Below are 24,052 nucleotides of genomic sequence, written 5' to 3' on the forward strand. Positions count from 1 at the left end.
TAGATACAAATGAATTAAAACTGAGCTATTTGATTCTCACGGGTGAATTCTGCTGTAGAAGAGAATGCCTTAAAGTTTCATCCTCTATATCATCCTTCAATCTCACATCTAAGATGGAAAGCCAAAGGCTTTAGTGTACAGGCCAGAACGTATCACTAAGGGCTTTCATCCCTGACTGGTTTAGTAGAAAACTTCAAGTAGAAGATGATGGTTGAGACCAGGGTTTTCTGAACTGGTTAACTGATCAAAATAAAATTAATGTTGCTGAGGTTGGTGCTAGTTTATAGTCAAGGGTTCAGAGTTGGAATTAGTTTAGTTTTTATTTTAAACAAATCCGCTTTTAAAAATATTTCTAGTCCTCGCAAAGATAAAAGTGCATGTGTATGTCTATCTATGTGCGTGTGCTACGTTCTCTTTGTCTGTATGCTTGTGGATAGTATTATGTGTTGCTGTTAGCTGGTTGAAATCATCAAGACCTTTTTCTCTAAGCACTGAAGTGGCTGACGGTCAAAGCAGCCAAATCGCAGTGTCCTGTGGTCCAGAACTACAGAGTGTCAAGACGGCGGACATCTTTTACTCGTCTATGAACGCAATCCCTTCAATCCTGCAGAGGAAAACACACAAACCCAGAATTAACAGAGCACAGAGCACAGTTTGGCTGCCCTCAATTTGCAATTACCAATCATTGCAACAATAGCGCAGCACAAAAGAAGTGAGTGACATCAATGTGCAGCGGGAATATTTCCAGGTAATGGGGTGAGGAAAAAGAGGGTATGGCCTTGCCTTCTTAGCAGCTACAGGACAAATGTCCTTTTGATTGGAGTTGAGGGATTTCCACACGGTGGTTTTAGACATTTCATCAGATATATTAATATCGGAGGGGTCACACCTGAGGAGCAGGGAGAGGAAAAGGAGGGTGAGAGCAGAAAGAAGAGTGTTGGGAGTAGGTTGGGGCTTAGGGAGAGGTCTCAGTGTGTTAGTATTCACATGGTGCACTTGACAGCAGATCACCACACACCAAACAAGACAAGCGTGCATGTAGATTGACAGGAAAGTGAAGCATTTCTCTCATAATCTTACCACTCTGATCATCTGATGTCCATCCTGTCCATTTGAGTGTGTGTGGGGGTTCATGTGTGTGTGCTCACCTGAGGTCATGTGCTTTGAGGGTCTGAACGGGCTTGCTACTCTCCATGGGAATCTGAACAGCAGTTGTATCTTCCTTCGTTGTACTGAGCATAACCTGTGATTCCTACAAGACACATCAATGCCACAAACGTGCAGTCAATAGATGCATGTTTATTTATTGTCATCTGTGTATTTCAAGATTCCATTCAGACTACCTCTTCTATCGATTTGGAGGCATCATCAAGGTTTTTTTTCTTCCACTCAGGCATTAAGTCGTCCAGGTAACTTAGCTCTCGGTCGGAGAAACAGCAGTCCAGCAGTTTGCGAACAAAAACCAGAGCCAGCACCTTCAGGCACAGGAGGAACAAGTTGTTTAAATGGAAGACATTTGGAGAGAGAGAGAGAGAGAGAGAGAGAGAGAGAGAGAGGTTGGCGGTTGCCAGCTCACCATCATTGGGAAGACAATAGCGGCAGGTGAGGTCTTAATGAACCACAGCAGCAGCAGACAGGTGAGCTGTGTCAGAGTGAACAGGTGCACTTTCCTCAAGGGGACGTGACGCAGGTAGATGAAGTCTGGCTGGTGCTTCGCCGGCATGCCGAACAACTTTAGACGGTCAAAGAACTGAGAAGTGGTCGCAGTTGGTGGAGAAATTAGAGACAAAGAGGGAAAAGGAGAGAGATGAATTAATGAGAGCAGAGAAGGAAGACAGGTGGCAAGAGAGAGAAAGTGTTTATGAATGACAAATTTAGTTGGATTAGTCTGACAATCAACTGTCAGGCCTCACTGAAATAGAACGGAATTAATTGGATCAGCAGAGGGCATCACAGGGACAGACAAATTAAAAAGAAGGAGAGGGCAGAAGAATAACCTCGGACATTTTGTATTTGAATGACTCCAAGCTGACGCAATAGGTGTGAATATAGTAAAAGTTGAACACATATCTGTTTATTGCATCTTGCAAATTATTCACACTGTAAAAAACACTACAACACACGACACTACAACCAGGGGGTGCACAAGTCAGACATTTTCTAATTGTACTACAGTGGCTTTATTGTAAATATTCTTATTTTACCATAAAGGATATTGTTCCTGTGTCACATTTCACGTTACCTGTATGCCTTTTAATGAAGAGACTCCCATGTAAAGGAAAACACCATACAGCACTGGCATAGGAATGAACTGGAAAAAAAACCCAAAATACATCAATGAGCTTTGATGACAAACATTATCAAAAATATCCCAGCCAGAGGGGGGCAGCATTATTGCATAGCTTGTCTGACTAACCTGCAGAGCTCCAGTCATGAATACAGAGCAGCCCATGAGCAGGAAGATGACCAGGCCAGTGAGCCTCTGTTCCCTGATGCCCAGGAAGCGAGGCTGCTCTCCTGGAGCCGAGCTTTCTGACTCCAGCTTCAGGCTGTTGACGTGAGAGATGGACAGCACCGTGGCTGCTACGAACCAGGGCAAGCCCATGATGGAGCACACCGCCAGCATCACTCCGACGATGAGCAGGTCCAGGTGGTACCCACAGCCCTTCTGCAAACCAGAGAGAAGGTCAGTTACGTACACGTAAAACTGAGCTACAGTCTGCAGCTCACCAGCTTCGGTTGGAAGCAACAGTGCCAAGCAGATGTATATTGTCTTACCAGCAGTTTGTGCTCTTTGCGGTTGATGATGACGGCAGTTATCTGTTGGTCCATGAAGATGAGGATGGTGCACAGAAGAGCAGGAATAGTTGCAGCCAGGACTGTCCACCATGGGTTGGTTCCTATTGGATTGATCAACCAACCTCGGTCATCTCTGGTAGGCTGGAAGATCACAACAGAGAGGAGTGAGGCCATGATTCAAACATGAGCATGTGGCGTTCATATTAAGGTCCGCACTATAATCATTAATTCCTCTATACCTGGAATTTGCTGGGCACCTTCAACTTCTGGGAGGGCACTCCAATGACATAATCAAGCAGAACCATGACGGCAATGGTGAGGAACACGGCAAAGTCACTGATCATGGATCGCACCTGGGCACGAGAGCAAGAGATCGGTGGTTACTAATGTGGCATGTCAGGGTTGGGAATATCTGGTCACACCTTTGCTTAGCGAGCAGTCGTATACGTTGAATACCTTGGTGGGGAAATAACGACTTGTCTTGAATTGTTTGAGGAACGCAGACATGAAGAAAGTCGAGAAGAACAAGATGGTGGACCAGAAGAGAACATCTGGGGTGTAGGGGCCATGGTGGCCACATGCTGTCCCAACAAAGTGGCCCTGCTGACTGATACACTCCTGTAGAGATTTACAGATCGGTTACGGAACAAAATTGCCTGATTTGACTCCAGTAAAAATAGATCAAAAGGCTGTTTTATCTAAATTATCTGACGGTCAGGAAGGAGTCTACAAAGCTTAAGAAACAAGACATGCTTTTAGTGTGCTCAGTTATACACACAGCAGGGAAAGGTTAATCAATTAAATGTCCTTGTCAGTGTTTGCAAAGGTCCCTAATAAGAGAGGCGAACTGCCCACGGGAAGGTGAGTGGGTTAGTTGAATGTTTACAAAAGTAAGCAGTGTGTGCTCATGTGGAAGTTACACTGAGATTAGGTGAGAGAGTGTGTGTGTGTGTTTCCACATAGTTACATTACCTGTACAGTAAGGTTGGTCCAGGGTACTTCAGCTGCCGTGATGTTTCTCGCACTCCACAGTTGTAAGGTTTTATTACTGGGGTTATCAGGCTCTGCACACCTACAGCTACAGAGAATAGACAGCGCAACACAGATTTACAAAACTGGGCTTGCAGGCTTTTATCACTAAAATTAGGTAATCTAGGATGTGACATGAAGCCTTGTAGAGGAGAGCAGAAACGTGGAGAAAACAAAGGTGAAGCCTCAGTGTGAAGAGAGGCTTGTAGAGAGAACGACAGCTGCATATTCTTAAAGGACAACAAACAATGAAAAATGACAAATCTGCCATATGAGCCAGCAAAGTGAAAATGGTGTTACTCACTACGCCATTGTGAGTTTGTCTAGATCGCTGTTTACATTGTAGGGGTAGACTTCTCCCAGGTGGATTAGCTTCTCCAAGGCCTCGTAGATGAAGATGAGGCAGATTAGGGCGGCGAAGGCCTCCTCTGTGAACCGAGTGATGTAGCACACCAGAGAGCTCGCATCAGTGGCAACCAGAATCAAACACAGCACGGCCGTCCACAGGCCGATGCAAGTCCTCAGAGACAGATAGGACAGACCGTAGTCCCTGATGTGAAAAGAGAAGAGAAGAATACAGGGAATACATAACCAGTTAACCGACGACTACAGTGGTGATGATAGAAATGTCACAGACAGGTTGTTGTAATACATACTTGCAGAACTTGTAGAGGATTTTCTCAAAAACCAGCACAGGACCTGTGCTGCCCAGAATGGTGAGAGGCTGACCAGCAAACACAGAGTAGGCTACTCCAGTCATAGACGCACCGAGTAAGGACTCTATGGCACTCTACAACACATGGTGGAAATACAGAGTGTATGTCTCGTATTTAGTAACATGTACAATGTCCATACTGTATTCATAATCTTCCAATCCCACTGCAGTATGTTACTGTGTCTGAGTGTGTTTGTGCCCTTACGATGCGTCCCTCTGTCGCCTCCCCCAGCAGTCCTCCAAAGGTGATGACAGGAGACATGCAGGCACAGTAGAGGAAGAGGAAGGAGGCCACACACTGGAGGTTAAGGCCATCCTTAAAGTCACTCAGATAGAACGGAGCTTTCCTCTTGATGTCCAGTATCAGACCACCAAACAACCTGATCACGGTACACAACAAAAAAAAGAGGGGCGCGGAAGTTTAGAACACAATCTGGTGGAGAAATAGGTATGTAGAGATATAATATCAAGCTGACACACCCAAGCATCCTAGAATACAATTCTACATCACTGCATCAAAAGAAGATTTTCAGTGACCTTTGAGAAATAAAAGGAAGAGTGTTTTGGTGCATGTTTTTTTTCTTTTAGGCTATCACACTTGGGTTGTCACTTTCTTATCCCACGTCAGCTCCTCACAAATCAAAGTTTAGATTCTTCAGCCCCAGCAACTGACAAACTGGAGAGTGCTAACTCACCCCAGGCTTCCACCCTTCAGTAAACAAAACAGGTGCTAAATCCATGTTCTCCACAGCCTGTTTTGAAGACAGCATATCTGTCTACATCTATGTTATTTCCCAGTTGTGGGGATAAAATATTTGTATCTTTGAAACCTGAATTTGTCTGTAATGTTGTATTAACCTTGTAATATAGAAGCCGTTACTGAAGCAACAAGCCTGTGTAATTAACCTGCAGATAACAGCTCACCTTCCCGTTCTCTGTAGCTCTGGTCCGTGGTGCTCAGCATGTAGTTCTTCCTCTACCTGGCAGGATGCGCCATTAGGGACTCCTGGCATCTTTCTCTTCTCCTGCAGGTACCCAATACCAGTCCAGGAACAGACAAATAAAAAAACAACATACATCCACTCTTGGTTGCATCTAAGTTCTAGCTAAAATTCAAACCTGAAGAGTAAATCTCATCACAGCTGTGTACCTGAGAGGGGACACTCTTTGGGGGCTCAATCCGGATGGAGGGGTCCCACTCTCCTGGTGGTAGAACCGTCACCTGGTCTAGAAACTCATCTATCCCAGCCAGCAGGTCACCTCTGTCCTTTGCCTTGTAGGCTACATCATGGAAGATCTGGTTCAGACAAAAGTGAGGGCAGGGGAAGCTTAACTGCCTGCCATTGCAATACAGACGTTGGGATTTGATTTGTTCTGTGAAAGTTTCTTAGTTAGATTTGACTTGGCGGAGCTTTCTTACTTCATCTGTCATGATGGTCGCCATAGAGCGTCCAATTTCGTGGTATTGCTGAGCCTTTCCATCTTGGCCCAGGAGAATGAAGAGGAACCTGATATTTGTCAGCAGATGATTTAGAGTATATTAAGCATTCCCGGATTACTGAATTGACATTTGATTTCATGACTTAATTGTGCCCGTCTACCTGGTAGGTATGGGGACCTCAGTGAGTCCGGTGAGCAGCACAGCAGGGGAGAGGCGGACAAAGGCCACAATGGGCCTCTCCAGGAAGTCCAGTTCTCCCACCAATACATTGGAGGCCTCTGCACCCTCTGGGATCTTCTTCATAAAGTGCATGTCAACCTGGTGAGACAAGTCAGAAGTTAACATCAGTTAAGAATACAAAAAAAAGACTTAATTCCAGCGGTGCACTGAGATTCTTGCATCCTGTAACTTCAGAACTAACAATGCAAATAGAAATGTCTTTAATGTACATAAAGCTTTCCCACCACAGGTGCAGCATTTCAGTGCTCAGGATATTAAACTGTACAGATAGGCACTAAAATCCCTGGTGGAAATTAATGGCTCAATGGAAGCTTTCATCTTTGCCCTTTGTGGCTGTACTTAACAGTCTTGCAGTGATGAGCTGCTGCGGTGGGATGCACTTTGAACAAATGTAGTTCTCCTGTTGTCTCCTAGGGGGCACTATGTGACCTAATTGTTGACAGCACAGTGCACCAAACATTGATTATAGATAGCAGGGTGCCACAAGACACATATAGAACAAATATACAAGCAAAAAAACACTGCTGTTGTCCGAAGTGTTAATCCCCTCTTTTTTTATATTCAAGTTCTATTGTGGTCTTCACAACATCTACCGATAAACGTAAACTGTGCACTGAACGAACTGCAGCACATTAATGACTGCCTGCTTATTTACTTTGCTTGTTTGAGGGGCGTCCTGTCCGCCACCGTTCTTGGCGGGTTCTGTAGCTGCCGGAGGCTGGGGAGATGTGGCTGACCCTGTTAGACAGTAAGGGTGTGTGTATGTGTGTTTGAGAGAGAGAGAGAGAGAGACAGAGAGAGCGAGAATCTGAGTTAGTGCAAATATCTATTGGCCTGCCAAGTGCAAAGTAAAAAAACGCCAGTAAGGCTTAATATATCGCCCATTTGTTCGGAAACAGGCTTTGGCAGTCAGTTTCTGAAAGCATTAAATGTCACTGCTTAGAAATGTGTCTGTCTGTTACTTAGTCTTGTTGCTTTTAGTCTCCCCTATGTTTACTTTTATTAGTTTTTATACATCCATCATTCTGATAAAGAAATCTTAAATCTTATGTAATTATCATATCAAGCAGACTTGACTCTAACTTAAGTAATTATAAGTCAACTCATATTTCCAAGACTTTCTGTTTCTGTAGCCAGATGTACAAAAGTAATTATAGTTTAAATCCATGACAGTGGATTTCTACATATGAGTCATACCAAGACATGATCTGTGATAACGAAATGTTTGTCACCCACCTGTCAGGTGGGTCTCTGACTGTTTGCGGGTTCCCTCAGCCATGGAGCGCACGATGGGGATCAGGTTCTTCTTCTTCTCATTCTGGTGGTGGTGTCTCTTCAGCAGAGCCTCGCGCACCTTCACTCTCACACTGTCGTCCAGCTCATGGGACGCCTCCTGGTGGTCCAGCACCATGTCTGCAACACACGAACAAAGAAACACGCATGATAAGTACAATAAGTTATACAAAGGTATACAAATATTGATTTCAGAGAGCCACATTCCAAGTGAGAGAGAGACTTTCCATTTTAAAGCAATACATTTTTTTGCATTTCGTTTATTGCGTTGGATTTAGTAAATAAACAAATCCCTTGGTCCAATCTGTGCTATTTTGACCAGAACTTCAAACCATTTATGATCAATAAAAGAAAAACTAGCTAATAACCTAGTTAAGATTCCCTGTGCTCCAACTACAGAGCCTTCCTTGAACTATGACATATTTGCTTTTTTCAGTTTTTCGGGTATAATTTCTGTCATTAAAATGTAAAGGCACACTGCTGATAAGAAAGTACATGTTGGAGGTGGTCAGTCAATATGTGGCGAACATATCAGTTCATGTGGGACTGCAGAGAATAATCACCATCTCTTTACCTCTCTCACCCCTTCTGCTCTCCTCCCTTCCAAGTCTTTTCTATTTCGCTTGCTGAGTCAGCACCAGCTCTTTCCTTCCTTATTTCCTTCCCTTCTCCACACTCAATCATAGTGTCTGCCTGACACACACACACACACACACACACACACACATACATACACACACACTAGCAGTGCAAGCATTAATTCTGAGCACGCTTCAAGGCCAGCGATAATATGTGATGCTCAGTGCCAGTATAATCAGCAAGGACGGTGACAAGAGGACCACCTGAAATTAAATCAAAACACACAAATGCTACATCTAACGTAGCTAACTGGATGGATCACTTCCCCTCTAATTTAACACATCAACAGCTCTGCCTCCTCCGGTGTATCACTTGACTGGTGACCATCAGTTAATCATACGATAATGAGATACATTCAATAATACCTGGCATACACATTGTATGCTACTTCAAGCATTTCCTATTACATTCTCTTGGTCTTAGTTTTTGCCACACTTTCAAAATCAAACAAGTAAAGAAATACATTTTTTTGTCTCTATCTTGTCGACCATCTTTGCTACTCTTGTTGAGTCCAGGTGCTGCTGGCAGGAGTCACATGGACACGAGAGGGAAGTGAGAAGAGCGCTGGAGAGCTGGAGAAGAGGAATGATTACAGGCAACAAGGTAAATCAGGGTCATAATATGACCATGAGGAAGACTGATTGATAGGGAGCCTTGAACCATGTGATCTTTTGTATGTGTGTATGTACATGTACTGTACAAGTGCGTCTGTTTGGTGTATGGACAAGAACGTGAAACCTACATTTTAATTGCAGAAGCATTCAGCTAAACAATTTGCACTTGTCATTTGTGCATTTGTTTAGTTTTGTGTGTGTTTGTGGGTGAATGTTTGTAAATCATTTGTTTATCTGTCAGTTTTTAAAACTAGGGTCATTCACGTACATGAACAGTGCTTATCCAATCGTGTTTCTGCATGCAAATTACAGGTGCGTAGTTGCAAATGAGCTTGAACTGTGCAGGCAGCAGCTTTATGTAATTATAGAGTTCGATGCAAATAAGGTTCAGGCTTTGCTATGATTGATAGTTGAGTCTGTGCGTGTCTGTTTGTACATGTAATTTCTGCATTCACGATGATAAAGCTCCCTGCAGACATGTACTGTAGGTGTGTCTCTCCTCCCTTAGTTAGGAGGTTAAATCGATTTGTAGAAGACTTCCAGCGGGCATTTCAGCTGAGATATGGAGCCTGTTTTATATCAATGAATGTAATAGTTGCTCAAGGACAGGAGCGAAAAGTGACTTTAGAGACCAGGAAAGAGAAAGACAGGAAAACAAATTATGAAATCATATATCCATTTGAAAAAGCGTAGCCAGTCACTTACATCAATGATAAAAACTGATGTTTGTCCTTATGAAAAATTCTTCAGACAGAGCTTGCCTTTTGCTCTCGGAATAGATAGCGCTCTGGTGCTGAGATAAGAATGCATGTCAGTTAGAAAAATTGTCACCTGCAATCTCTTCGATGCTGTCAGCGTGCATGTCAAGCAACACGCTGCCATTGATGATGCAACTGCGGAGCTCAAACAGGCTGTGGAGGGAAAGAGTTGCGACATAGGGCTTGCTCCACCTCTCCCCTCCATCCTCCACGTCTTCCTCAAACTTCAGCCACCTGCGAGGTGAAGACAGGCGAGAAGTTTGCAAGTAGTAAATGTGAAGTGTTATTACTTTTTTCTTTTGAATTCTGCTCATCAAATTTCCTACAACTTAAAAATGCTACTAAATTTAAGAGAGCTAAAGCGGTGTCTTAAAAGTAGGGATGGTTATCTTCTTCTAAAACATTTTTGCTATTTTTGTTGAAATTCTCATTATATCCAGACAGCAATCATTAAATCAAATCCTCTGAGGGAAAAAGAAAACAATCTGGTATCTGAGATATATAAATACGTATATTATTCAATCCCTTGTTTATGAATTACTTTTTCTTATTACCAGCTCATACCAGCTGGAAAATGCTGCGGGCGAGAGGGAAGTCTGGGTCAGCCTGCTTGGCCTGCTGCCACCGCGACCTGACCCCGGATAAGTGGAGGAAAATGGATGGATGGATGTTTTTTATAACAAATATATTTAAGATTGTCTCCCATGTTAAATGCCAATGATGATATTTAGGATTTCACAAAAATAAAATAAACTTTTTGAAAAATAGTAGCACAGTTTTTGTCACTGATTGGCTTCTCATGCATGATTAATAACTTGTTGCTCTTAAATAGTCACTCCTACACTGTAAGTAGGAGTGAGTTGCTTGATGAATCTGTCTTTTTACTCCCATGTTGGGTCTTTAGAGCATTTTAAGTGCAATAGATCTTAGAGTTTTAATCAGTACGGGCCCAGATCAATGCAGACAGGAAGGATGGAGCATTAGATTATAAAATAATATGTTTTCCCATCACAAACACACATCATGCTACGTTGTGGTTTTGCCATTCCCTCCCAGGAAAGATGCTTTTGACATAAAAATTCACACAATATGAGGGAAATGTTTGATATTAGCATGTGAAACTGAGATTTGGCATATGACCATCATGAATGAGATCACAGCAGTGTTTTGCTTCTCTCTTTGGTGCTTTTCACTTTGAGCAAACGGACCAAAAAAGTATCCACTAAGTTTTAATATAACTACCGCTTGCACACATCTCTCTTCGTAGCAACCCAGCTGTAGAGCAGCTGGGTTGTCAGAAGCTTTATTGCCAAGCATTGTTGCTAAAAAGCTCCCAGGGGAAATCCTGACCTGGCTGTTTCCTTCCACTCAGCATCCTTGCCCTCCTTCACACAGATCTCATCCAGCTCAGTGAACAGCTCGTGGGCCACATGTTCAGCATCCTCCTCTGTGCCCAGAATGAACTGGACACGCTGGGACGGCGTGTCTGGTGAAGGGAGATAATGTGAAGGAGGAATGAGAGGTGAACAGTGGTTCTCAAAAGACTTTCACAAACACACACACAACACTGCTTCCTTTATCATACACACCTTTTAAATGACTACTGGGTCCACAAACGTGCACACAAACACACCTAAGCACATGCACACACACATGCAACATGCTGACTAGTCCCTGCTCTTTGGTAGCTAATTAGTGGGCTTGTCAATTTAAGCGTGGGGTGCTCTATGTGTGTGTGTGCAAGTGTGTGAAGTGCCCGCAGTATTGATAAGCTTTGTTTAACAACCACCTCCTCTCTGGTGGATGTGCAAGTAATGTACATGTACATGTGCATGTTCTACACTGAGCCATGACAATATAACAAATAATAATTTGTAATTTTCCTTCTCTCTCTTTGGCTGAGAAATCACTGGATGCGCCTAAAGAAACATTGGATTTGAAAAGTAAAAGACACTGTCAGCAAAGAAGAAGAGGTTTTGTGTGTGTTACCATGACTGGAAGTGGCCGTCTCACTTTCCTCGCTTTGCTGTGTAGCGATGCTTCCCGCCCTTCTGTCCCTCTTGCGGTGGCGAGAGCCGTGAGACTTGTGGTGACGATGGCTCTGCCTGGGCATCCGAACCCCCACAAACAGAGCCCTGTGGCCTGAAAAAGAGGCGAGACGAGATTTTACTTTCATCACTGAGTAATAGTTTTATACAGATACTTAGTGTCATGATGTATTGTAAAATAAATATGTAAACATTTGAGCTGTTCGATGTGTTCCTAAACTGTGTAAATGTAAATAAAGAAATCTCACAATGAACGTCTTGGCAAGTTATCTGATGAACTTAAACATCACACCTGTCATTTTTAACTTTGACTTTAAGAATGTTAAGAGTGTTTTTTTGTTGTTGTAATTTCTATTTAATCAGATCAGTTCTTCAATGTTGTGCTGTACCTTTAAAATGTTTTTGTTTTTGAACACATTCTTTTCATTCTACTAAAAACACATTTTGTTACCTTTACATTTTGTCTGTTGACTGCATGTTACTCACCTTCTAGTTCCTCCTTCTCATAGTGGATGTTCAGTACTGAGCTGGTCCCTCCCTGGTCTACCACCCCCTCCTCATCTGGCCTCTGATGGATACACACAAAGACACATGTAAGTATAATGCCACTGTTCTTTTTAGGGATATTCAGTGCAGATTGCAAGTTTCTTTACAATGGCCTTTGTGTCCAGCAGCCAAATTGCTCTTATGGAAAAAGTTCAACTTTGTAGAAAACCTTCAGCCCTTCAAGGTCGGTCTGTGAAAAGGTCATTATATACAGAAGTGTCCTGTTAAAGACAAACTACTCACAGAGTAACAGAGCCGCTAATTGACCGAACTGGCAACAGCTTTTCAACAATGCGCATCAAATTCCAGACAGCCTATTCTCAGACCGTCTGGCACAGACACCCAGAGAAGGACAGGCAGGCGGCACACAAACACACACACACACACACACACACACACACACACACGCACGCACACACACACAGGCCAGAGTTAAGCAGAGCATGAATCAGTTGGGAAACGTGCTAGACTGTAATATCGAGGAGGAATCAAATCAAATCAAATCAAATTAGCAGAGAGCCACATCCATCAGGGTTGCTGCTGTGGGGAGACTGCCGCAGGATGTCACTGTGTTTTACTAACCCAGCCATGAGGCGTTCTCAGAAACAGTGGTGTTTGCCGAAGTGCAGAGGTGTTTTCCATAGTCATGTATTAGTCCTATGCTAATGAGGGCAGAGTGCTGTGTGGACCTCTACTGTGGCTCTGGAAGTCTGTGCTGCTGCAGCGCCTCTGTTTTCAGGATCTGTCTTCATCCCTCTAGTGCAAGAGAGAGTAAATCTTTCATTTCTAATCTGTGTAACCTCCCACATGCTGTTAAAGACGGCGAGTGTGTACCGCTGCACCAAAGTATGCCACCCTTTGTTTTCTGGTCTAACCTTTGACACAGATCTGGATGCCGGATGCGACATTACCCATAAAGTGTGTGAGCATAGTATGTAAAAGCTGGCTTCAGTCGTTAGAATCAATAGCAACAATCTATAAATAAATGCAAACAGTTGATGGAGATGCTCACAGGCACACTGGTATATAAATGCAGCTCTCTACATAATGGATGCTTCCGCCCACTCTGAACACATGATCCCTACGTACTGGATGTGTTTCCAAGACTGTGTGAGGGTGGCAAAGGCAGAATTTCTTCAACGTGATTGAAATACTGGCAAAACTGACACCCACTCTTCAAAAAATGTGTTGAAAAAAAAAGAATCAGTTTGGAAATGAAATGTTTGTAATGAAAGAGAATGGAGAGATACATGTCACAGAGGAGGAGTAACTACATACGATTGTTAGTGTTCAACAATGAAACTCATAGTTAGCTTACAGTTGTGCCTGTAAAACATGTATGTATTTATATTTGCTATGTGCTTGGGTGTCCGTCAAAAGATGGATGTGTAAATAATGACAGACCATTCAATTAGTGTCACTTTCAGGGTTAAAACTGAGGGGCAAACACTGTGATCCACAGTCTCTGTCATGCAGTCTTTTACTGTAATTGGTCAGTCCAATATCCAGAGAGCAGCGAACGCAGCATCTCGGGCTGCTGATGGCCACAGAGGAAAGAATTATTACAATTTGTCTTTCTGATGTGCTATTGGCCGAGAGCTGAGAGTTGCATAAGTGGAGTGGAAATGAAAATGTCTTGGTCTGTTGGAGCAGCATCCTCATTTATTCTGGTGAAAAAACATTATGGTTTATCACTAAATATCCTGTGTATTACTGTAAGTGTATGTATGGAGGAAGAGCGAGCAGTGATGTTTCTTAGTTCTCATGGGGTTTGGCTGATAAAACAGTTTATTGACAAAGAAATCCCACTTTTGAATCATGCTGGTTTCCGCCTGCAGTTGGGAAATGTGATAAATGGGGATGGTGCTGTGTGTGTGTGTGTGTGTGTGTGTGTGTTTGTGTGTGTGTGTGTGTGTGTCTGTGTGTGTATTTCAGACTGTATTTACACTAATACTAAAGTCCCTAAGCTGTTTTTTTATATTCTGTCTCATTCTTTTAGCCTCTCAACAGCTAAGCATATTAACACTAGATTGTGATAAGGAAAACAAATTCACATGCAGTACAGACATAAATGTCTTACCTGATTAAAAGCAAGAAATCAGAGCAAAACATCTTCCTATATTTTTCTTCTTTTTTTTTTTACACCAAGCGCTCTAATATCAGCGCGGCCGGTCACTTATAATTCACACAACAGTTAAAAACAGCTTTGGGATGCCAAGACATACACTTAATTCACAGGTGTGGGTGGCCTGGCGTTGCCTTCCTGCCTCCTTTCTCCACCATATCAGTGCTGTGGGATTTCTTTTTTCTTTCCATGACTGAGCACTTCTTAATCCGGAGACAATTCTATCCTTGTAAAGAATAAGGCCACTTAATTAAGAAGTCATGCTTGAGCCAAACCCTGAATGTGACTCATGGTTTTATAATTATGATTATGCAAGGGATGGTAGTGCGGTGACAGAAAAAGAAGGCTTTTGAATGTGTATTCGGGGCTTCAGGCCTGCAGACTGACTCCAGTATATCTTTCGCAGCGGGCCTGACTTACATTCACCGCACTTCCATTTGCTGGATAATTGACAAAACCTGCGAATGTCACATGGGTGCTGGGTAAAACGTTACAACCGGACTGTCTTTTACTTCCCTGCAGTCAACACAAGCAGATAGCCAACTGGAAGCAGATTTGAACCAGAGTGTATTTCACCAGTGTTTCTCGACTTGGGTTGTTTTTCCCCCGTGAGTAAGACTGCATTTCTGTGTGTAAGACTGGATGCTAACATACAACACTAATAATGTTACCGCAAGCTCTATTTTACAAGTGCAGTACTTATGTCATAGCAAGCAACTAATATGCCGATTTGGAAATGACCTTCTCTAAGTGCATTTCACCAAACGTTTCTGACCGTGATTACACCACGACTTGCATGTGTTTTTCAGCTGCAGATTTAGTGATTTCTGGGCCCATGCAAACGCCATCGTCCTTTACTTTTCACCCTTTCGGTAACTGGCAATGTTGGTACTGGCAATGTTAGAAAAGGTACTCAAAACTTTGTTAGGGCTTTTATTGCCTTTTTATGAGAGAACCTGGAAGATGACAGGAAACTGGGGATAGAGAGGGGATGACACACTGTAAAGGGTCGCCAAGCGTTAATGAACCCGGGCCGCTGCCAAGGACCCAGCCAATAGGGGGAGCATGTTGAGTTGCTTATTTTCTAAGTTACACATTAGTACATTGTACATTGAGTTAGAATAGTAACATAATTCTATATTTTTCATATCTAAACATCATAATAAATCCACAGCTATTCAAGACTACCTTCCCTAATCGTAAAGTCTGCCCCTTTCACTGTGTGTACTCCGTGACATTGTTTGTATGAGCGGTTCTCGAGAAAGCTGCAAGCAGCAACACCACAGACCAAGCATTGCACTAGTCTTTGTAAATAAGAATGATCACCCATTCACTCTGCTTGGTTAGACTAGTGTCGACACCAAACATTTCTCCTTTCTCTCATTCTTAGAAAAGACTATGACAAACGTAAAAAAAACTGTAGTGAAGTGTAGCACCACAATGTCCAAGTCATTATTACAGACTTTACTCTTATAGGTAGAGTAAAACCACTGAAAGAAATGTTCCAGAGGTAGAAGAAGAATCGTACAGAAGTACACAGCATTTTATGTTCACGAGGTCAATGGAATTTGGATCCATGTTAAACCTGGACTAACTGACTTGGGGCAGCAGAGTTTTGAACACATTGACATTATTTATACTTTTTAAGCTAATATGGTGAGCATGTTAGCAAACAGTTTCACCCTTTTAGCTCTGTTTTTGGTCTCCACGAACTGCGTAGGGAAATATCTGGCTCTTTAGCTACTAAATGCTCCACTAGTTCACCATCTAGTGGCTTACACTGTATTATCTGTCATTTGGTGCTGAGCAGTGAGATTTTAAAACTTTCTTGCTGAAAACATCTGCCTGCTACGGCCTAAACGACACTATGAGAGCGGTATGAAGTAGACCATAACGTTGCTAAACAATGAGCTTAAACATGCTATAAAGCTCCGCAACGTCAAGTGGAGCTTCAGATTCAAGTGATGATTGTTGATTAAAATAACAAACAATCCCGTGCTTGCCAAACCTCCACAGGGGGAATCTCTTCCTGCTCTCACATGTAATCCTGATTCACACTGACACACACACACACACACACACACACACACACACACACACACACACACACACACACACACACACACACACACACACACACACACACACACACACACACAGATAGTGTTATCAGTCAGTGCAGCTGTGGCTGGTGAATTAGGGCTGCTATGCAGTGTGTGGGTTTGGGCTCAGGCTGGAGGCAGTTGGGTCCATTAGAACTGGAGCTTTACCAAACATACAGACACACAACAAGAGAGAATGGATGAGAGAGAGAGAGAGAGAGAGAGAGAGAGAGAGAGAGAGAGAGAGAGAGAGAGAGAGAGAGAGAGAGAGAGAGAGACAGACTCTAAAAGCTCTTTGCCCCAGAAAACATTGTAGATCATCAGATCATCAATTAGTTTGGATCCATATGGTGCACCCACACACACACACACACACACACACACACACACACACACACACACACACACACACACACACACACACACAAACAGAAATAAGAGGAAAATCAACTCCTCATTCAATTACAATGAACTACAGAGTGGGTGGAATTTCTTTGTCAGAGAACGATGTAACAGAAATTAAAAAAATCTTCTTTTAGGTCATCTTTATCAGATTACATGTGTCAATGCCATGGATATGATTGTCCTTCTCCTGAGTCCAAGCTCTCCATGGCACGATGTGACGCACAGCCCGTAGTCACAGTTCACCTTCTTCTTAATGGCGAACGCATGCAGGTATGTGTTTTTCAACAGGTTAATGGTTCCCTGTTGTTCATACCTCACCTCCCTTGTGTCACATTATGTGCTTCAGCTAATTAGCTCACATGGCACTCAAAGTTTAGATTGCTCTCTCTCTCTCTGTGGGTGAGCACATCTGTGACCCCCAAAGCATGCACGTGTGCGTGATTATCCACTGACAGGGCACAGCATTTGTGATCTGCTGCCTGTTTCTATCACCTGGCAACAGTCCCATTTTTTCTCCACTCTTGTCCTCAAGCTTCAGATCACTCACAGTGCTTGGGAGGGTTTATGACTCAAAAATAATTTTCCACACAGATTACTGCCACTGCGCCATAGAGGCGGTCCACAACTAGCCCCAAAATGGATGCCTGTCCTTGAGTTTCCGTCCTTTACAAGCATAACAGTGTTAACCACCCGTGGGAAACGCATTGGAGCTGCCTCGTGCTTGGATATGATAAAAGAAGCACATGATAGTGCTTGAGGATACTGTCATGTGAATTTACAAAAGGAAAGAAAATTAACATTACAGCTTAAGAACACTGCATTCTAACTCTTTGATATTTTGCTTCAGTTAAGTTTTGGTTTAGTGGCACGTTACATGGCACATGTATTTGTGGCCCAAAATATTCAGTTTTCCCCTTCAGATTTTTCCACAGTGATGCTATTAAATGATAGGGTTCAAATGTACAAGTCTGTCGTAAAATAATAATCCGTTGCCCGTATGAGCATAGAAACAGTTTTTCCTTACTGAACCAATTCCTCCTGTTCGTAATGGGCATTAAAAGATGCATTTCCAATTCTCTTTCAATGTATGTGATGGGGGAGCAAATTCACAGTGCTCGTTTCGTGTAAAAAAAATATGTGGCTTCAAATCAAGAGGGTATCTTCCAAAGTTAGTGGTTTTCGTATGAAATTCCCTCTTTGTGTTTCCACAGACAGCGTTTGCTTTTTGAGCTGTGGTGGAGAAACAAGGGGATTTTGTGCTAAAAATAAACTTTGACACTTTGTCTAACTCAGACTGCTCATATAAGCTTTAGATAAACTTTGGAATGTATATTGCACAAAACAAGGATTTTGTCCCACATCACTTGGAAGCATGTTAGGAACGGCTCTTTGAATAGCTAATATGTACAGGAGGAATGATTAGGCTACAGCAAGCAAAGACTATTTAAATGTTGATGTGGGTACCTACTTCTTTAACTTACCTATCATTGACCCTATCCTTGAAATGTTTTGTCTATAATGACACATTTTCACATTATTTAGTTATTGATGATAATCTAACTAATCCTTCTATGAATGCACAATGCCTTTAAGCACCCCAATCTAGTGTCTCAGCATGTAAAGGCCAAAAATAGAGAGATGCTATCACTCGCCTACGTTTGATAACTAAACAAAAACAAGATGAATTTTCTGGCAGGGCAGATTGTCCCAGAAAGACGTTAGATTCCCAGAGCAGAATAAGATACTTCAGTCGCACACAGTGTCCTACTTCTGATGCTGATAAACCTCCAAGTGATGCAGAAAGTGACTGTGGACACACACAGGTTCATTCCTTGGTTTGATATGTAAACTGTAAGTTAAGAATCACCTATAGCATGTAAAGAAGAGAAATCCTCATACATTCTCAGACTACTGCTGTATGACCAAAACATTTTTTTTCTGGGAGACTTTTCTGCCCAGGAAACCAATCCAGGTGCTGTTGTCAGTGAGCAGTTAAAGCTCTCCTGTAATTCTTGCAGTTCAAAATTCTTCAGAGATAAAACAAGTTGGGTTGTTTTTGGCAACAACTTCAGGCAAAATCAGAAGGTAATGTCAAAGTGCATTACAGTGAAACCGATTGAACTGGACAAATAGAGCAGCAATGATTTGCATCCCAGTCTCCGGACTAAGAGGGGCAATCAATGTGCTGCGTCAAAATGTCCTTTCACTCTATCAGGACTGTGAGGGAGCTGTGAGAGGAGCTTCAGAGGGCTGATATGAAGACCTTTGAAATTCAGAGGGACAACACACATGACTTACACCGTGTAGTTTGTCGAACAAAGAAGCAGGAATCATTTTTGTGTGAGCACATAGTATTGTTGTCAGAGCAAGTTTATTAAGGGATATTTTTCACTCTGTATGAATGTAATAACTATGAGCAGTGAGCGTTGCAAGACAGCGAATGGTACCTTAGATAAATAAAAGTGCATCATGATTCAGCAGCCCGGTGTAGGCTTCCGAGTCATTCGAGATGTCTGTCACTGGTGACTCAACTAACTGTTACGATGATATCTTTCATTCTAACAAAGCACTTGTTAAACATTTGTTTCTGTTTCAGTCCATGGAACCCCCCCCCCCCCCCCCCCCCCTTTTTAGACGCTGACCCCTCGCTCCTCCCTTCCCAGAAGCACCCTGAACTGACAGCAGGGACACAGATCCTGACTCAGACAACTGGGCCTGTCACTTCCAGACCAGACGGCTTCGTGTCTGAGAGGCATTGTTGGCGCTCGCCGCCAAAGCAGCAGGCGACCGCTGCCCCTTCATTGCACCATCACTAATCTGCTGTAGAGACACATGTGACGGTGCTTCACTCAGAGGAGGGGTTAACATGAATGGATGAAAGGAAGAGGTACTGGTGAATAAGTGAAGGAGAGAGCTGCAGGAGATAGGATGAAAGGGGCGGTTGTTTTGACTGCTTCAGCCCACGGGTAGCATGAGTCATATACACCTTTTTTTTTGCCACACATACAATTCTGCCTCTCCACAGCCCTCGCTCTCTAATTGTTTTCTTTACAGACGGATTACTGCAGCCTTAGTTAGTTTAGTGGGTGAACGACGGTACAGTATAATTTTAACCGATTTTGGAGTTACACTTTGCAAAATATGTTATCAAATTGAGACCATCAATTGTTAAAGAATATTCTCAATCAAAAACAAAAACACTCTTAACTGCATGCGTCTGGATGATTCTCTGGTCATATGATACCTAAAACACTTGTGTGAAATGCAACTGGACTTACAGTTTGAAGACTTTTGTTACCTCATATTCGTTCTGGTGGGGAGTTTAAACCTCTCTGGATCTTTACTCTAAGCAAACTAAACAAATCTCATTGAATGGTGGCTTTGGTCATATGTCGCATTACTATAACAGTTTCAAACATCATGTGGAGTATTGAGTACTTTAAAAGATTATATTGCGACTTTCTCAGAAGGACTCTTTGTAAAACAACAGTGCAATACAGTATTGCTCTTTGAAATACACAATTATTCATCAGATAGGTGACTATGGGTTACCCTCCAAACTGATTAAAAAGAAAGCTACGGTAAAATGATTGGAAAAAGTTTCGGGTAGGGGGGGTCAAATTTATGATGTGGAGTGTCATAAATTACAGAACTGGAAAGAGAGTCACAGTCTTACAGTATCGGGGCTGATAGTGACACCATGAAAAACTGTAGTATTTTCCCTCACATCTTTGATTTTGTGCTCTTCACATTTGGCTCGGTATAGTACAGCATCACATAGTCATAGCATTGTATTACGGTATGTGATTGTGTCTCTGTGCCTGGTTTTGTTGTTTGTATTACTCTTTGATTTCCAAGCATCTCTGTATGGTTATAAAAATCAGTGTAAGAATCAGTGGTGTAACTGAAGAAGTTGTCTTCTATCAAGACAGTGCTCCTCTGTGGTGCATGTATACATTTGGCATCAATGGGACTGTAAAGTGCTCAATTCAAACTGAAAATGAAGAGGCTGTCCTGAATGTAACTGTGTAACTGTACTTGACAAAATACAGTGTGAGTCAGATTATCACGTTGTGAGGTGTGTCAGTAATTCAGTGAACAGTTTCCAACAGTTCCCGAATGATTACATCCAAAGTATAATATTGACTGTCACCTTCGCAGTTAAGAAGCAGCAGTTTGGCATTAGACGTATTTGCATAAACATTAGCTCTCTTGGGGTTTGTTTTCTTTACTTAGATTTGCTATTCTTTAATAACACGTACAATGTACTAAGTAATGAGGAATACATATTTTGTAATAAAACTGGTATTAGAAGCAAACCGGTCTCTGTCATGGTTTTAATTTTTTCGAGGGTAGTAGTAATCTATAACAAAATTACCTGCTAAATCTACATAAAATATAAAAAATATAAATTAATTTCAAAAAGCTATTCAATTAAATTAATATTTTTTTAATGTCTTTGGTATTTTTGTCATAAACACTGAAATGATGATTGCTGGGTAATATGTATGTTGATGTTGTCCAATATCAAGTCTGCATTCAATCACGTGACGATACGATATATGGTGGCTAGTTTAATCTGTGAAGACAAGGTGAGCGCAGCATCATGCCAAACTAGCAGTCATGCTTTTCAAACATAAAAGAGCCAGTAAGTAGAGAAAAGAGAGAAAATAACTTAGCCAGGCCTAATTTAGATTCCTTTGCTGCTTTATAAACAGTTGCCAGCCAACAGTGTGTGCTTCATAACTAGCATGCACTAGTCTGTCATACTAACTTGCACCAGGGCCCGTCACAAGTACCTTACGGCACTGCACGTTGGACTTGCTCATGCAACCCTATACTGCAGATCTAGATCTTAACACCGGAGGTGAAAACTAATTACAGTATTTACTTAACAACCTAAAAGCAAAGCAGAGGTACTGGTACTTTATGGAGTTACATTACAACGTGTGATGGCACATTTTGAGCACAGAAAAAAATGTAATTCCAGCACATTAGAGAAATTAAGTTTGGTAATAACCACATAAGTGCACAATGATAAACACGTATGTGGATAAAGGAAACACTGTAACAAACATGTTGAGCTCAAAATAGATTTTTGTACAAAATATAATCTTTTTGCTTGCAAAAAAATATTTTTCTGTGCTCAAAATGTCCCATTTCACCAAAGGGATGAGGCACAGATATAGGTCCACATGACAATTTATGCAGATTTTTTAACTGTACTTCTTTAGAAATACAGCAATATATTTTGGACAGTACGATAATGGTGTCCTGTACTTATGAACGCGAAGGGCCAACTGTATCCCCACCAACATTACGGCTGCAAAGTGCTGCTTATAAATCAACACATAAAGAATTGAACACTCTGGATAGGTGTCCTTCTGCATTGGCACCGTGCGTGGATTTTTGAACACAGAACTTTTACTTACAAGCTGATTATTTATACATCTTCATATTGCTGCTTTTACCTTTCCCATACTTGGGACACCTCAGCAGTGCTTTTGGCAAACATTTCAACCTGCTTCATTCAGGTGGAGAGAATGGCAAAGATCCCAGTCCATGCTGACTGACCAGACTGTCACAGAAATAGTGGACGGACAAACTTACACGTTTCCTGTAGTGACAGTTAACTGGCATAACCCTAATGTTTGAAGAGTGAGCTTCCCAGGAAATGTCCCCTGCCTGCCAGACAGCTGTCTAATCATATAAGAGACTTCCCAGCTCACTTCTGGTCCTCCTCCATCTGTCTCCTGCCCCCAGACCGGATGTTATTACATGTCATCATAATGGCATGACACTGGGATACTGCATGCATGTTAAAATCAAGCTTCAAAACATTACTGCGTGTCAGCTTCAACAGCCAGGTGTGCTCACTGGTCCATTTGTTCGCTGCTTTCTCTTTTCCCTCCAACTCCTCAGCTGACCCGGGATGTGATAATGGCTCACACATCAACAAGACAGTAAGGATGATGCCATGTTTACCTTCACAACCTCATTTGACTGCAGGCATCCCTCCCCCCTGCAGCCAGGATTGGCTATAAACGCACATGTAGGAAAGTAGAAGCTGATCAGCACTGTGTGGTACACGGTGTAAGGATGGCGTCAAGGTCATTTGAGGTTTAACTAGGAAATAGCACGCTGTTTAAGCAAAGAGCCATCTGAAAACCCAGCAAACTGTCCCGTTCCTGTTATTCCTCTCACACAAGCGACTTCAGGACGGGCAGTTTACATTTGAATGCGGTTACAATACATCGGTATCTAATCAGTACTCTGCTGCAATCGTCGTGGCTGGAACACATTTATGTGTGCTTCAGGAACAGGCAAACAATAACTCAGTTCATCGCAATGTCATACGCTCACCGGAATTACTGCACGTGTTAGCGTCCCAAAATATCAGTATCAACAACATCCTCCGCACACAGCGTCATTCTGCAGGGTAAGAACCCTAATACAACTTAGTATCGAGGGAGAACGTTAGTCCGCTTATACAAAAAAAAATGTGCAAATAGCTGATTAATTTAAAACACTGCCGCATAGACATGCATGGGGAAATACAACAGGGGCAAATAAAACGGATGGGACCATTTCTGTCAATAAATAGTTCCTGAAACATGACAAATTATGAATTTATATTGAAGAATTTCAAACTGAGGGCTACAGTTGTTGGAGCTTGAGTACAGGCAGGTCTGTGCCAAAGCACCGCTCCATGCATTAAACATTTAAAGGGCACTTTACCTGGTAGCCCAGGATGCTCTCAGGGTCGTTGACGGGCGTGCTCATGGCTTTTGGGTTAACCGGCTCAGTCTTCACGAAGTATACAGGTGAGACTTGCTCAAGGGGCGATCAGCCACTCAGCGCTGTCTTAGGACCTTTTGAAGAAGCGGTCACGAGTTGGCACCAGCAGCTGCTTCTGTTTCCGCAGACATGGTGAGATTAAACATCTATTCCTGATGAGGGAATCGGTGAAAAGCGTAATTTTGCCCTCCTCGTGTTATGATGATTTCCCGTCGGTGCTTCCACCTCCCCTCCCTCCTTTCCTGGCTGTGGGAGCAAGATGCAGAGAGCATCGCTGCAGCATCAGCCAATCAGAGCGCAGAGGCACACAACGGGCTGCAACGCACTGCTGCTACCCAACACAATAAAACCAAGACAACGATACGCTTGTAAAGGTACGTTGCTCTTCACACAATGTCCAGTTTAGCAGCTTCTCACATTTCGGCTCCTGAGATGTGCAGGATATGATCATTGTGTGTTGTTGTCGCTTCTTTTTTACTTGTGACACGTCTCTGCATTCA

The 24,052-nt window shown here is 42.5% G+C and overlaps 1 protein-coding gene across 1 annotated transcript; it reads right to left on the minus strand.

Moving 5' to 3' along the window:
* Positions 1-1,144: 1,144 nt before the first annotated feature.
* Positions 1,145-23,537, minus strand: slc4a8 (solute carrier family 4 member 8; the record flags this gene model as incomplete). Its single annotated transcript, XM_079157114.1, has 23 exons — positions 1,145-1,252; positions 1,344-1,475; positions 1,577-1,750; positions 2,243-2,311; positions 2,417-2,668; positions 2,779-2,940; positions 3,039-3,152; positions 3,256-3,417; positions 3,772-3,877; positions 4,133-4,378; positions 4,485-4,618; positions 4,749-4,923; positions 5,468-5,568; positions 5,694-5,840; positions 5,964-6,051; positions 6,145-6,302; positions 6,880-6,962; positions 7,461-7,637; positions 9,602-9,762; positions 10,879-11,014; positions 11,518-11,670; positions 12,063-12,144; positions 23,493-23,537. 23 exons carry the CDS (start codon positions 23,535-23,537, stop codon positions 1,145-1,147), a joined length of 3,165 nt encoding a protein of 1,054 aa, XP_079013240.1.
* Between the last annotated feature and the right edge of the window lie 515 nt (positions 23,538-24,052).

The sequence above is a fragment of the Pholis gunnellus genome, assembly GCF_910591455.1.
Source record: "Pholis gunnellus genome assembly, chromosome: 3".
NCBI lineage: Eukaryota > Metazoa > Chordata > Actinopteri > Perciformes > Pholidae > Pholis > Pholis gunnellus.